The sequence below is a fragment of the Taudactylus pleione genome, unplaced genomic scaffold (assembly GCF_031769625.1).
Source record: "Taudactylus pleione unplaced genomic scaffold, aTauple2 ptg000524l, whole genome shotgun sequence".
In the NCBI taxonomy this organism is placed as follows: domain Eukaryota; kingdom Metazoa; phylum Chordata; class Amphibia; order Anura; family Myobatrachidae; genus Taudactylus; species Taudactylus pleione.
The window spans coordinates 5,070,067-5,086,426 of NW_028284926.1; the positions used below are offsets into that span (position 1 = coordinate 5,070,067).

Here is a 16,360-nt window from a genome sequence, read left to right on the forward strand (position 1 = left end):
TATATGTAAATACTGGGCTAATTATGACAATGCATCCTATAAGAAGCTTGGTAGCGAGACGCAACCTCAGGGCAGTTTTAACAACGTCTTCTACATGTATAGCGTAACAACTTATACAAGAAACTGGATGGCCTACATTTGGTGGCTTGAAGACTTAGCATTCATTTCATGGCACGGTTTGGTTTCCTTCCACCTCTGATAAGGTATGCTCTATCAGTTAAGAAGTTTGCAAACTCACTGAATCTTGACTGGGAGAGGGTTGCATCAGGCTGCAGACATGCTGGTTTGCAAAGCGTCTCCACTGTACGGAAAAGCGGAGCTGGTAGGTTGTTTGCTGCCATAATCTAACTTGAGAGGAACTTCTTATGGGTGATTGTGGATTGGCTAGCCTCCTCCATCATCTATCAAGCCTGCGACCCCTCTTTTTCAGCTCTTCTACACTTTTGTCAAACAAATGGCAATGTGGTATGTGGGGTCGTATTTGAACAGGACCAATAGAGTCCATTGAAGCCTTCACATCGCTATTATAGTAATGGAAAAGGGAACTAGCATCTTCCCAGGCACCCAATACCACAGATAGATCCAGATCTGCTGCTAGAGCCTTGGGAATAACACCCCTCTATTACAGTAGGTGACACCTCTCTGTCTCTTGTTGATGGAGGATGAGGATCTGTGGGCCAGCTGTATGAGCTGGAGTGTGGATGAAGCAGTTGTATAATAATGCTGTTCCTCATGCAGTTATACTAGCAGCGGAAGAGTAATGCTGGAGATTGGTATTAAGAACAGATCAGGTTAGCAGGATTTCCTGCGCTTGCAGCAGACTGTAGAATGTTCAAAGGTAGACTGCGAAGAACTAGAACTGGGTGCTGGAAGCACAATTGAGGCAGACTGCAATGAAATATGCTGTGAAGCAATACTGGAGCAGGTTATTTGAATAGCACTGGAGCTGAATGCTGTGAAGTAATACTGGGGCAGGATTTCTGGATAGCACTGGAGCAGAATGCTGTGAAGTAATACTAGGGCAGGATTTCTGGATAGCACTGGAGCTGAATGCTGTGAAGTAATACTGGGGCAGAATTTCTGGATAGCACTGGAGTCGAATGCTGTGAAGTAATACTGGGGCAGAATTTCTGGATAGCACTGGAGCCGAATGCTGTGGAGTGATACTAGAGCAGATCAGTATCTGCTCTAGAACCAGGAGCCAGGGCACTGATCCTCAAAGATGGAGATGTTCTGGCAATGAACAGTCAGCAGTTCTTGGTTTAAATAGGGCGTCCTTATAACGATAGGCTGGATGATTCATGTGACTGGAGTTGCTGGAAACTGGTTTGGCAGAGCGGATCATGTGATACTGTCAGCACCCATTATGCAGAACAGATGGCAGTAAGGTGACACCGCTGGACCCGGTAACGAGGACTCGGATCCAGGGTGTTTGACACCCTCGTTAGCCAATACCTGGTCGAGTCCATTAATATTGTTGCCACCGAGAACCAAATGGGATGGTAGCCTAGCCATGTAACAGGGTTTATTTCTATGTTAGAGATTTCTAATCCAACCTGTAAGTCATAGATCAAGAGTTTTAATACTTTTATTTGTCAAAGAAGTAGTAACTGTGTAAGGCCCAGAGCATTCATTGTCCACAAGAGATCTTGTCCAGGATGTGAGAGTTTATCATCAACCCATGGATTGAAGTCCCCCAGGAACAGCCATCATTGATGTATCAGGACCAGACCAGCAACAATGGCCCTGATTCAGAGCCGGACGCTCTGACAGAGCGCTCGCTCTGAATCAGGGCCGGGCTATTTTTTTTTTAGAATGGCCTCCTGGCCGCTCACATAGCTGTGGATGACCACCCACAGCTATAGCGAGCGGCCAGGAAGATGGTCGCGATGGTCAAGACCATCACGACCATTGGGCTTGCGACGAAACCCTTGTGGTAGGGTCTCGTTGCCGCAAGCCCCAGAGAGTTTTCGGCTCTAACAGAGCCGAAATCTCTCCCACTGACATCACTCGTGATGTCAGTGGGGCTGGCCCCAGACAGAGGCGTTCACATGGGAACGCCTCCATTTGGGCAGCCACTCCCCAAGCCCGCCCACCAAAGGGGGCGTGCTGTCACTCAACATCGACAGCACGCCCCTTTTGGTACGAGACCCAGAGCGCCGACTTACCCGTCGCTATCCGGGTCTGACGCATGCGCACGTAGGAGCCGACTCCGTCGTGCGCATGCGCACTGCCCCACCGTCGACCCAGTTGTGAGCGCACAGTGCTTGTGACCGGGTCAGAATTAGGCCCAAAGTTTGCAGTATCCTTCCATCTCCGGGAACAGGGCGGGGGGGTAAATGAGATGGAGTCTAGAACCTAAACCTATAGAACACTGGGCACCGGTAGACTTCAATGAGCACGTTTTTCCCACCAGGTGGACCCTAAAGGTGCTGTAAGTTGTTTTTTTTTAAGCGGATAGTTACTCCACCTCCCCTGCTTTTCTGTCTCAGCAGTGGATTTGTCAAAATTGTATATTATTACAGCAACATAATTACATTTAATTTTTTGATCAGAGCTATTATAATATACTATAACAAGGTCAAGATCTGTGGGTTTATCAATCTGCATTTTTGTGGGGTTTTGTCACAGGGTTTAAAGCAGCAATTTGTTAAAAGCAATCGCGCTGTGTATTGCCGTTTCCAAACATGTAGACAATCTATTGATACACACGTATTAAAAATACATACGTGCCGTTTGTTGTTCTGCGTTTAGAAAGAGTTTGTATTGATCCCAATAGAAAGATAAATATGCAGTGGAAGGCGGTGAATAGAGCATGCCCCGTTCCAAAAAGCGTAACGTAGCTGGAAGCACAGAACACGTGTGAGAGAGCCTGTATGTTCTGCCTAGTATGTATCTACTGTATGTTCTTACCAGACTTGTGTGCCCAGATTGCAAACTAATGCAATGAAATAGCGCCAGTGTGCGCGAGCTCCTAAATGGTTCCCTGTAATAGTACTCCGCTGAGGAATATACTCGCGCCATATAAATGATTAATAATAAATGTAATAATAATTATAATAACAATAGAACTTACAATTAAGCCATTATGGAAAATGAGGCAATGGTGTTCGGATGGATATTATTTCAGAGTAACTTCTCGCTTTACCCACTAAAAGCGTTAGTTGCTATTCCAGTCAAATGTTTAGGAGAACAGTAATAAACTTATAATGGTTCTGCGACGAGACAAATCACAGGATATAGCCGAGAGCCAGAGAACTTTATATTCTCGTTTTATAGCGTTTAAAAGAAGAAGAGCTCTATTATCAGGGATACAATGGATGAGATGTGGCAACTTCACTTGTGCATTGCTGAGAAAATGTGTATAAGGGGCCTATTTATCATTGCAGATATGCGGGATATAAACTGTGTTTTCGGGGGGTGGGTACCTACAAATATTAGTACCACCTCAATGTATCTAGGAGGGAGCGCAACAGATATAGGAGGTATTTGTAGGGATCTATGAGAGCTGCGTCATTGCCGAATTTCCCAAGCTCCAGAACTCGAAGCATTCCTGAGCTTGTCCCCCAATAGTTAGCGCCATGTTCACATAAATATTAGCCCATTGTAGCCTATGGGTTACTGGTAGGAGTTGGGTACAGGATGGCAGCGCTCGGGATCCCAGCAGTTAAAATCCTGATGCCGACAGGGTTAGGATACCAACAACTTTCAGTAGGTATCCTTACCCTCTCCCTCTCCCTACCTGTTCATCCCCGGTGCTGAAACCAAACCTGCCCCCCTAGTGCCTAAACCTAACCTCCCCCATTCCCCGCACCCTAAACCTAACCCTCTCCCCTTAGTGCCTAACCTTAACCCTAGTGCCTGACCCTAATCCCTAACCCTCCTCCAAACCCCGATACTCCTCCAAACCCCGATACTTACCTTTGGAATGCCATGGTCAGAATTCTGGTGCCGGGATTCTGACAGGTGATAGGATTCAGGCTCCGGTATTTTAAGCGCCGGCATTCTCTGTGCCGGGATACTGAATGTATCCCACTGGGTGAGGGATCCCTAGGACCCTTCCCAGACACTCTGCGCTCACACATGCTCAGTCATCAGACCATACATGGGCAGTAGCGAGTCACCAGACCGTACATGGGCAGTAGGGAGTCATCAGACCGTACATGGGCAGTAGGGAGTCATCAGACCGTACATGGGCAGTAGCGAGTCAGACCGTACACTTGCAGTAGCGAGTGACCAGACCGTATATACTCAGTAGCGAGTCTCCAGACCGTACATGGGCAGTAGCGAGTCATCAGACCGTACATGGGCAGTAGCAAGTCACCAGACCGTACATGCAGAGTAGCGAGTCATCAGACCGTACATGGGCAGTAGCGAGTCATCAGACCGTACATGGGCAGTAGCGAGTCAGACCGTACATGGGCAGTAGGGAGTCATCAGACCGTACATGGGCAGTAGGGAGTCATCAGACCGGGCATGCTTATTTGCGCGTCACCAGACCGTACATGGGCAGTAGCGAGTCATCAGACCATACATGGGCAGTAGCGAGTCATCAGACCGTACATGGGCAGTAGCGAGTCATCAGACCGTACATGGGCAGTAGCGAGTCATCAGACCGTACATGGGCAGTAGCGAGTCATCAGACCGTACATACGCAGTAGCGAGTCATCAGACCGTACATGGGCAGTAGCGAGTCACCAGACCTTACATGGGCAGTAGCGAGTCACCAGACCTTACATGGGCAGTAGCGAGTCACCAGACCTTACATGGGCAGTAGGGAGTCACCAGACCGTACATGGGCAGTAGGGAGTCATCAGACCGTACATGGGCAGTAGCGAGTCATCAGACCGTACATGGGCAGTAGCGACTCACCAGACCGTACATGGGCAGTAGGGAGTCATCAGACCGTACATGGGCAGTAGCGAGTCATCAGACCGTACATGCGCAGTAGCGAGTCATCAGACCGTACATGGGCAGTAGCGAGTCATCAGACCGTACATGCTCAGAAGCGAGTCATCAGACCGTACATGGGCAGTAGGGAGTCATCAGACCGTACATGGGCAGTAGCGAGTCATCAGACCGTACATGCGCAGTAGCGAGTCATCAGACCGTACATGGGCAGTAGCGAGTCAGACCGTACATGCTCAGAAGCGAGTCATCAGACCGTACATGGGCAGTAGGGAGTCACCAGACCGTACATGGGCAGTAGGGAGTCATCAGACCGTACATGGGCAGTAGGGAGTCATCAGACCGTACATGGGCAGTAGGGAGTCATCAGACCGTACAAGGGCAGTAGCGAGTCATCAGACCGTACATGGGCAGTAGCGAGTCATCAGACCGTACATGGGCAGTAGCGAGTCATCAGACCGTACATGGGCAGTAGCGAGTCATCAGACCGTACATGGGCAGTAGCGAGTCATCAGACCGTACATGGGCAGTAGCGAGTCATCAGACCGTACATGGGCAGTAGCGAGTCACCAGACCGTACATGGGCAGTAGCGAGTCATCAGACCGTACATGGGCAGTAGCGAGTCACCAGACCGTACATGGGCAGTAGCGAGTCACCAGACCGTACATGGGCAGTAGCGAGTCATCAGACCGTACATGGGTAGTAGCGAGTCATCAGACCGTACATGGGCAGTAGCGAGTCAGACCGTACATGGGCAGTAGGGAGTCATCAGACCGTACATGGGCAGTAGGGAGTCATCAGACCGTACATGGGCAGTAGCGAGTCACCAGACCGTACATGGGCAGTAGCGAGTCACCAGACCGTACATTTGCAGTAGCGAGTCATCAGACCGTACATGCGCAGTAGCGAGTCACCAGACCGTACATGGGCAGTAGGGAGTCATCAGACCGTACATGGGCAGTAGCGAGTCACCAGACCGTACATGGGCAGTAGGGAGTCATCAGACCGTACATGGGCAGTAGGGAGTCATCAGACCGTACATGCGCAGTAGCGAGTCATCAGACCGTACATGCGCAGTAGCGAGTCATCAGACCGTACATGGGCAGTAGCGAGTCATCAGACCGTACATGGGCAGTAGCGAGTCATCAGACCGTACATGGGCAGTAGCGAGTCATCAGACCGTACATGGGCAGTAGCGAGTCATCAGACCGTACATGGGCAGTAGCGAGTCATCAGACCGTACATGGGCAGTAGCGAGTCATCAGACCGTACATGGGCAGTAGCGAGTCATCAGACCGTACATGGGCAGTAGCGAGTCATCAGACCGTACATGGGCAGTAGCGAGTCATCAGACCGTACATGGGCAGTAGCGAGTCATCAGACCGTACATGGGCAGTAGCGAGTCACCAGACCGTACATGGGCAGTAGCGAGTCATCAGACCGTACATGGGCAGTAGCGAGTCACCAGACCGTACATGGGCAGTAGCGAGTCATCAGACCGTACATGGGCAGTAGCGAGTCATCAGACCGTACATGGGTAGTAGCGAGTCATCAGACCGTACATGGGCAGTAGCGAGTCAGACCGTACATGGGCAGTAGGGAGTCATCAGACCGTACATGGGCAGTAGGGAGTCATCAGACCGTACATGGGCAGTAGCGAGTCACCAGACCGTACATTTGCAGTAGCGAGTCATCAGACCGTACATGCGCAGTAGCGAGTCACCAGACCGTACATGGGCAGTAGGGAGTCATCAGACCGTACATGGGCAGTAGGGAGTCATCAGACCGTACATGCGCAGTAGCGAGTCATCAGACCGTACATGCGCAGTAGCGAGTCATCAGACCGTACATGGGCAGTAGCGAGTCATCAGACCGTACATGGGCAGTAGCGAGTCATCAGACCGTACATGCGCAGTAGCGAGTCATCAGACCGTACATGGGCAGTAGCGAGTCAGCAGACCGTACATGGGCAGTAGCGAGTCAGCAGACCGTACACTTGCAGTAGCGAGTGACCAGACCGTACATGGGCAGTAGCGAGTCACCAGACCGTACACTTGCAGTAGCGAGTGACCAGACCGTACATGGGCAGTAGCGAGTCACCAGACCGTACATGGGCAGTAGCGAGTCATCAGACCGTACATGGGCAGTAGCGAGTCATCAGACCGTACATGCGCAGTAGCGACTCACCAGACCGTACATGGGCAGTAGGGAGTCATCAGACAGTACATGGGCAGTAGCGAGTCATCAGACCGTACATGGGCATTTTTTTTATAAGCTACAGGTATATACAGTATATCGCTGTCATTTTATCAGGCTGCTTTGACCTTTACGTCTGCAAGATATTCTACAGAGTAAATTATTTAGAGAGAACAGCAGAATATGGGTGCGCTATGTAAGTAACTTAATAAGTAATAACGTCTTATTTGTGAGTTAACGTCCGTTTGACATCATACTGTACCTTGTGTTACCTGCGCCTTAGAGTAAGCCATGGAACGTTCCCTGCACTCTAGGCTAATGCTGAATTCAGATTACAGGGATGAACTCCCTCCCAGGCACTTTGTATAATGACTTAATCTCAGGAACGACAGATGCTCTTTAATCACAAACTCTCTTGGTACAAACCTTCAATAGAAATTACTAAAGCGCGAGTGCCTATGATAATATTTCTGTAGAGTGCTGGATGTGTTTTATTAAAGTTAATCCAGTCAGGTTTCTTTAATCAAATACCGTATATTTAAACAAATCCATATTCTATGCGATGTGCTGTTCTGCTGCCATCTAGTGGCCACGAATCATTACACTTTATTGCTTACATTGGCATTACATTACTTTACATTACATACTGAGACAGGACTTAAATAAATAAATGAATTCAAGCTTTTTAGTAAATTTATCCACATTGCTAGTAGGCAAGTTCATTTTTCAGGGGTTAATTTACAGTGATTTAGCCCACGCTCCCTTGGCTTTTAGAATTCTTATCCAAGGTCCTCAGAAAAATGGTATCCAGTTACAAAATTTAAATGTGGGTCTTTTTTATGGGCCTAATTTCTCAGAGCGGCCCGGAAATTACATAGCACACACTTTTAGTAGAGAGAAGTGACTTACTGACTCCCAAAACAAAGATGGAGAATACTCCTATGACTTGCCACAGACGCAGACCCCAGAATACAACGGTCTCTGATGTGACTGGGTCAGGCTTCTTTTTCGGAGGGTCTGTTGGTGCCTATGAAAAACAAAATCAATAGTTCATTAATTTTTCTATTTTCAATTTTTATCATTAATTATCATCCTTGTCGTCATAAGTACAAGTACTTGTTATATAGATAATCTTGCACTATACAGTAATAGGTCAATTATATTATATAAATCATGGTAATTTGGCACATTTTATTTTATTACACGTTAATGGGGAGTAACTTATAGGAAAAAGGTTCTTGCATTCACAAGTCAATGCTAATTGTATTTTACTTGCAGTAGGTTACTACGCCTAACTCGTTATAGCTCCTTTGTCTTAAGGTCCCCATTCATCAGCGACGGATTGCCGCTATGTTGCGATCCTGCAACCCGGCTTTGCAGGATCTCTGAAATCCAACATATGGATTTCACAGATATGCCGATCACGATCAAAAATTTATAGTGATTGGCAGATCGGTGACATTTAGAGCAGTATCCCATTATCCCAGAACATTGTTCGGCCGCTAATTGACTCCCACGATCGGCGAAAAATGGGGATTTTTTGCCGATTATCCCCAATGTTTTTTTCACCCTATCCTATTATCTTATTCAAATAATAGGACAGTTCTCCTGAAAACACATAGGTGCCGTGACAAGCTCGCAGACCTATGTGTTTTCGCTTTTTTTCAGGTGAAAAAAACAGCAATTATCGTGGATTCTTTTTTGGGAAACATCAGGTCCCGATAAAAAACCCCGAAAAGTGCCGGCGTCAGGCCAACCTCGGGGCCAATTGGATAGCCCCGGGCGAGGTTATTAGCCGCGGTAATTTACCTAAATGGATACCTCCCTTAACATATAGAATTTCACCGATCCTGCGACAGTTCGCGGAACATCGATGGCCGCTGGTCGGCATTTCCGATCGGCGGATCTGAATTTCCAATCCGATCGCAGGATCGCGCAATCTCCCTTCAGAAGTTTGGGGGCCTTTACTGTATGGTAAATATTTGTTCAAACGATCAGAACTTTTCCTCATTTTCTGACGTGTTTCCTTGAAATTTAATGACTTGAGAATTAAAACTGTATCATAAAAGGATTCTCTATAGAAAAGTGTAAAAATATTTGCACAGAATATTATAGCTGCCGTCACTCATTTTGTAGTCCAGTGGTTCCCAATCTCGGTCCTCAAGGCACCCTAGCAGACCAGCTTTTCAGGATGTCTATGCTTCACTACAGGCAGAGGCGTATCTACTATATAATGGGTGCAGGGGCCCGTGAGACACCCTGAACCCATACTGTAATACTTACCTTTCCGAAGTCCCACATCGGCTGGAGAGGCGCTACAGAAAATGCCTGGAAAATAACCGCCACGGTCATTTTCCCGGCGTTCTGAGCATGCACAGTAGGGAAATCGCTGGGAAGAGAGGAGGGGGCCCGTGTTCATTCCCCATCCGGGACCCCCTCCTCTCTCTCTCCGGCGCCCCTGATTACAGGTGACTTAATTATACCACCTATGCACAAACATGGATATCCTAATAAACACTGTTAGGACGCCTTGAGGGCAGAGTTTGGGAACCACTGCTGTAGTCAAAGAGTGTTCTCGATGTCCTTAACTGAACAAAGGGTGAATTTGAACTACAAATCCTTTGACTGACCCTCTATGTATATAGTACAGTAGCTAGATCAGACAATCTAGGCTCCTGTCTAGTGTTATGAACCCCCTGGATGCAGTTACACCACAAGTCACAGAGTATGATGAAACATATGAAGCTATTATTGAGTGATGATACAATAGCAGGGGAATGCAGGCAAGCTTGATAATGCAGGAATATTGCATGTTGGTACAAAGGAGTATAATACCTCTTTTCCACCAAAAACCCAGGTCCGACCTGGGTTTTTGGACATGGTTCCAACCCTGGTCAGACCCAGGTCAGACCCATTTACACTGTACCTTTGATTTGGGTTACTCCCAGGTCAGCCCTGTTCACACTGTACCCAGGTCTGCCCTGCTAAACCTGTGAGGTCATAAAAAGTGGGAGGTGAATGCCCCACAACCACCAATCAGCTCATTTTAGGCATGACCCAGGTCAGATAACCCGGGTTGCACCATTTACACTGCACCATTACCCAGGTCCATCCTGGGTCCAAACCTGGTAGCTACCTGGGTTGGATTGCAGGGTCACTTGACCCAGGTTATTTTTCAGGGACCCTTTTACACTGAGCTGCGACCCGGGTAGACCCAGCAAAAACCCAGGTTTTTGCTCTGGTGTAAAAGGAGTATAAATCACAGAAGCAGAGTCCAGAAACAATAGCAGGATGATAATGTGTTGAATGGCAGATTCAAACAGAATCCAGAAACACACAGCAAAATGGTAACTTAATGGCAGAAACAGGAGCTGGCAGGGACAAAACAGGCACTGGAATCCAAAGTTCTTGCAGACAGCAAACCAGGAAGATGCCAAAACCAAACATGAAACATTAATGACCCAGCAATGACTGCTGGGCTCATACAGACTAAATAGCCAGATGTCAGGTGTAGTTCATGCTAGTAATTGAGTCATTCATTACCTGACCCCTGGGCACAGAACAGAGCAGTACACCTGATAACGACCAGTGCTGCAGCTCACATAACCAGAGGCATGGCGACCCCTGGTGGTAGGGAATCATACTGCCAGACAACATGACAGAACAGAGCAGGCCTCTAACTCCTAGAGCCCAGATTATCAAGTTTTGTTTTGTTTTGAGAAATGGAGGTAGAAAGAGGCCCAAACCAGTTTGTTGTCTAGACAACAAAGCTTTGCCCCATGTTCTGGCTTGGAAGATTCGCCAAGCTGCTCATTGTGAGGCAGGAGGACAAGGAAGCCTCAGTGGTCTATTCAATGCACTCGTGGTCGTCATTGGTGAATACTGTAACTTTAATATTTACAATTTATGGGCAGAACATAGTTAATAATGTTTTTGTGTGGAGAAACCCATTAAAGGCCGTCACTGGCAATCAGCTGTTCTGTGTAAAACAGCAGAGTGGATCTTACATACTGTAATTAGGCTCATTATATGCCCTTTCATTCTCAGATCCCTCAGTTTACAGCAAAGCGCTGACTCTCAATGCCTTAAATTTTCCTTACGCACAGGCACCGAGAGTCAATCACTACAATTCTCAGTCAATCAGTGATTAGACAGCAATGAACACACAAACCTATTTGTGGAGAGCCCCAGATGTACAGTACGTGGATTCTACCTGCCATCTAGTGGGCAAATCGTGGATTGGAAATTAGGCTCTTTTAACTGAATTTAACAAATTTGTTAAATTGTAAAAAAATTTCCAAGCAAAACACCATTAACCCCGCTCATTAACTCCTTATTGATTAGCATTCATCTTTACTAATATTCTGATTGGTACAGACAGAAAATCTGACCGTGTGTATGCACCATTAGACATAATTTTATATTCTGTCAGATCTGAACGATAACGATTGTAAAAATCGTTCCCTCGTTCATATCTGAAAGAAAATCTGACATGTGACTGCAACGATGAACAATGCGCGTTCCCGATGGTCAGATAACGATATCTGACATCTGATCTGTTTGCAGTCAGATTTGGACGATTCCATTCCTTTTAATACTGTCTGAAATCGTTCAAATCGTTGGTAAAATCGTTCGATCGTTCATCTGACATATCTGACCGTGTGTATGCACCATAAAAGCAGCAGAGATGTTTGTTCTAAAACTCAATTATATAATAGACCCCCCCCTACACACACACACACGCAAAGACACACACGTTAATCACATAATGAGACCTATAAATAATTACTAAGGAAAGTGAGACTGGCACGGTCTCCGGTCGCAGCGTTTCGCTGTAAATGACCTTACTGAGGATTGTCAGACGTCGCTGACAGCTGAGAACAGGTGCTGGGATGAGTTTCACCTAGAAGATTATATTATATACGATATGGGATAATTACCAGTCCTCGGTGTCATTTTCCTGGATAACAGAAGTCACTGATTATTCCTGTAAAGCAGAGATGAGCTGCGTCAGCCTGTTTCTAGGGGTCACAGAGCGTTTTTCTGAGCTGAACACAGGAATTCCATAATATGTTCATTATGGCCTCACCTACATACATTGCGTTTAGGAGATAAATGTGTTTGAATCAAAGGAATTCACTTTTTTCCTCTAACACAAGACAGACAACCAAGGCAAGAGACTGCGGTAATAGCGCACGTTGCTCGTACTATCGGTGTTGAGGGCTCTTGTCTGCTGGTGATTCAGGACACAATAGAGAAAACGCTTTAAGTGGATTTAGACATCAATGTATCAAACCTTATAAAGACTGCAGGAGTTGTCCCACAGCAACCAATCAGCATTCACCTATCATTTTATTGGATTTACTTGATAAAGGCTACCTCAAAGCCGATTGGTTGCTACTTCTCTAATTGTCCACTCTTTAGTTTTTGTGTGGGGACAATGATATTTAACAAGCTCCAAAATGCTTAGATTATCAGATTACGGGCGGGATGTACTATGCATTACATAATGGATGCGGTACATCCCGGCACATATCGGGTACATTCCGGCGTCAATAACGCCAGTATGTATCTAGTATTGTGATGAAAATTGTGAAGGACAGCTCTTTCAAAAAGATCTGCCCTCTGCGATGATAGGACTACGGGGTTTATGTCCCAGTAGTCCTATCTGTGCATGCTCGGCCGACGCAACGCGCTACCACTTACAGTTATGTCATTATGTTTTAGATATAACGCATGTTACTTAGTACTTTGTTGTGGTCTTGTAGTCGGCGTGTAGACTAATCATTTATTCACAATTGAGGAAAGAAGTGAAAAGTTGAATATTACACTGCGCTACCACTTATAGTGTCACAATATTTTTTATGAATAAGATTAACACACTGCGCTCCGACTTATAGTGTCACAATACGTGGATGATAAACTGCGGTCAGGCCGGCAGCGTCACCGAACAGCGCAGCTAAGTTGCTCACACACAAAAAAAAATAAAAATATTTTTTTGATTTTTTGAGGAATGATAATTTTATTTCACTTTTATTTTTTTTACACTGGGGATAGAGCACCCCAGAACGAGGCGCAGCCCTTTGATGAACAACACAGACAGCACCCCTTCTTTGTGGACAACAAAGCACCCCTGCCGAGTGCGGACAGACCACCTGCAGTGCAGAGTCACAAATACGTAGATGATAAACTGCGGTCTGGCCGGCAGTGTCACCAAATAATAATGGCTAAGTTGCTAATGCACACACACACCACAAAAAACAAGAAAAAAAATCACTTTATTTTTTTTTTACACTGGGGAAGAGCACCCCTGATTGACAAAGCACCCTCCCTGGACAACACAGCACCCCATTATGGACTTCAGCCCTAGCTTGATGGACAGGACAACAACACAGCAGCAGCCCTTATGTATAACACAGCAGCAGCCCTTATGTATAACACAGCAACAGCCCTTATGTATAACACAGCAACAGCCCTTATGCATAGCACAGCAGCAGCCCCTTGATTGACAGGACAAGTGACACAGCAGCTGCAGCATCCCTTTATATTAGGGATGTGCAGGCTCGGTTCTACTCGGTTCCGTTCGTTTTTTTTTCCCAAATTTTATTGGGTTTCAGCTGTCACGAGTTTGGGATAGCCAATAAGATTCGGTAAAAAAATAACGAACGGAACCGAGTAGAACCGAGCCTGCACATCCCTACTTTATATACTGCAGCCCCATCCCCTTTATGGACAACACAGCAGCAGCCTTCAGCCCCAGACCCCGACAGGACAAGTTGGTCAACACGCTGACAGTGACAGCAACACGTCTGTTCAGTTCACCTTCCACACCCAGAGTGAAAATGGCGGCGATAACCGGGACCTTTATAGAATCCAAAACCTGCGAGAATCCGACAGCAGGAGGATGACGTTTTGCGTTGTTTTGAGATCCGAGTCAGGTGGGAAACCCCGAGCCGAGCTCAGTTCTCGCCTCGTATGTGGAAGCTCGGGTGGGTCAGTTTCTCAGAGAACTGGACCCGCTCACCTCTAGTTATCACTTCTATTTTTACACCACACTTTACACTATCAACCCGGCACCCACTGCCCAGTGTTGGTTGTGCTAAATACAGGGGACCCCTACGTCTTTTGTCCCCTGTATTTTCACAACCACGACTGGCTATGAAATGGGCTGGTTGTACTTTTGGTGGGGGGGCCCACGTATTTTTTTTTACAATTTAACATTTTACAAGCATTTTACACACAGATGCATGCACGGATCTCACTGATCTGTGCATGCATCTGTGTCAATCAGACCTGCTCATGCTAAAATGGAAAGCATGAAGCAGGTCTATTCATTTGGGGATTTGAAGTTCAATTTTGAGTGGGATTTGGTGTTCGATTTGTACATGGGGATGCAAAACGAACATGAAATGACTGTTCAAAATCGAACCAAATCGAATTCGATTTAGAAATGGTTTCTAAAATCGAATTTTAGTAAATGTGGGATTTGATGAGGGATTTCTACATTCGATTTGAGGTGCGCTAAATCGAACATCAAATCGAATGCAAAATCGAATTTGATAAATATACAGCATACTGGGCCTGATTCAGACCCAGTCGCAAGCGCTGAGCACTCGCAACCAGGGCAATGGTGGCCCAGAGTGCATGCGCAGGATGGAGCCGGCTGCATCGTGCGCATGCGCGAAACCCGGATAGCGACGGGCAATCCGTCGCTCTGGGTCTCGCAACAAAGGGGGCGTGCTGTTGGTGGGCGGGCCGGGGGGGTGGCTGCCCAAATGGAGAACGCCTACAGTTTGGGGCCGGCCCCAATGACTCTGTTAGAGGCGAAATCTCTCTGGAGATTGCGGCAACGAGACCCTACCACAAGGGTCTCGTCGCAAGCCTGATGGTCAAGACTATCACGACCATCATCATGGCCGCTCGCTATAGCTGTGGGTGGTCACCCACAGCTATGCGAGCGGCCAGTAGGCCCTTCTAAAAAAAAAAAAATGACCGGCCCTGATTCAGAGCGAGCGCTCTGTCAGAGCGCTGGGCTCTGAATCAGGGCCTCTATCTGTATACTTGCTGGATTCCTTCCCAGTGAGAATGTCTAGTACTCCTGTATCAGTGTCCTGCACATTTACTGCAGCTCGACTCTTCGAATGCAACAGGTGAACGGCCCTGCCAGAAGACCACCAAGGGGCCACTAAGCAACAATAGCAGTGACTGCAGCAAATCGGAGAGAGATCTTTATGCCCATTTCATATGTGGGGGGGGGGGGGGGATGTACTAAAGGTGAAAAGGCGGTAACGCTGTTTTTAAGGGTTTTACTGCATTCACCAAATGTACTAAGCACAGGAATGTAAAGCCTATGGACTTCTAATTGGGATGCTCCCCCTTTGTAGGGATACGATCGGATCCCCCTCCGGCCTGCGGCCTTCTGCACATGCGCAGAAGGACGCCAGAGGGACTTCTGGGTGTTAAGCACGGAAGTCCCTCTGTCCGGAGCCATCGCCAAGGACAGATCTTATCGGGAGAACTGTCCTTTGCGATATTCTTGGTACACACCGCGGTAATGACCCATGATATGTACCCGAAGACGGGGGGGATGAACTGCCTGCAGTCACTGCTCTCATTATTCAGCAGCCCCTTGGTGATCCGCCACTATCCTTCCTCCCTCTTTGGTGCCCCCTAGCATCTGGTGCCTATGGGAATTGATGGTTCCATTTCCTCCGATAATTATGCCACTGAACCCAACATACAGTAGGTGCTTCCATGTCTTCCCCTCTATTACACACACACGCACGCCTTAGATGGTTGGGATGGTGTCTTCTCTGGATGGAAGTACAAGAGGCAGGTGTGGTAAGTGTGATGATGCCCTGTCTGTCTCACTCTTTATGAGGTCATAACATAGCAAGGGTGTGACGTGTTTCACACATTCATGCAAATGGAGGCGGGACCTTATGATGCCCTTCCCCACTTCACACGTTAGAGGTCAGAGGGCTCGGCCTTCTCTAAAGGACTTCCTGAAATTTGGGAATCTTACAGTCATTTGGGTATAGTAGGCAAATATGGTTTTAGGTGCCCCCTATATCCTGGTGCCCAAGGCAGAAATGTCAAAGATGAGTTTTTATGTGATGAACAGAGAGGAACCCAGACACCAATATTGTTGTAGTTATGACAGAGTTTTACCAAGGCTATTATTATAGTGAGTGGGGGAAAGAATTAATTGTAGCTAAGGAGGCAGCATTGTAGAGGTGTTAGAGATGAGATCTC

General features: G+C 47.0%; 1 protein-coding gene across 2 annotated transcripts in view; it reads right to left on the minus strand.

The window, feature by feature from the left end:
• LOC148501231 (transmembrane inner ear expressed protein-like) overlaps positions 1–16,360 on the minus strand; it is a 223,917-nt gene that overhangs the window by 173,830 nt on the left and 33,727 nt on the right. For both annotated transcript variants that reach the window (XM_088450794.1, XM_088450795.1), the window contains exon 2: positions 8,015–8,132. In XM_088450794.1, coding sequence (XP_088306920.1) covers positions 8,015–8,132 — 118 coding nt within the window. The remainder of the gene's footprint in view (positions 1–8,014; positions 8,133–16,360) is intronic.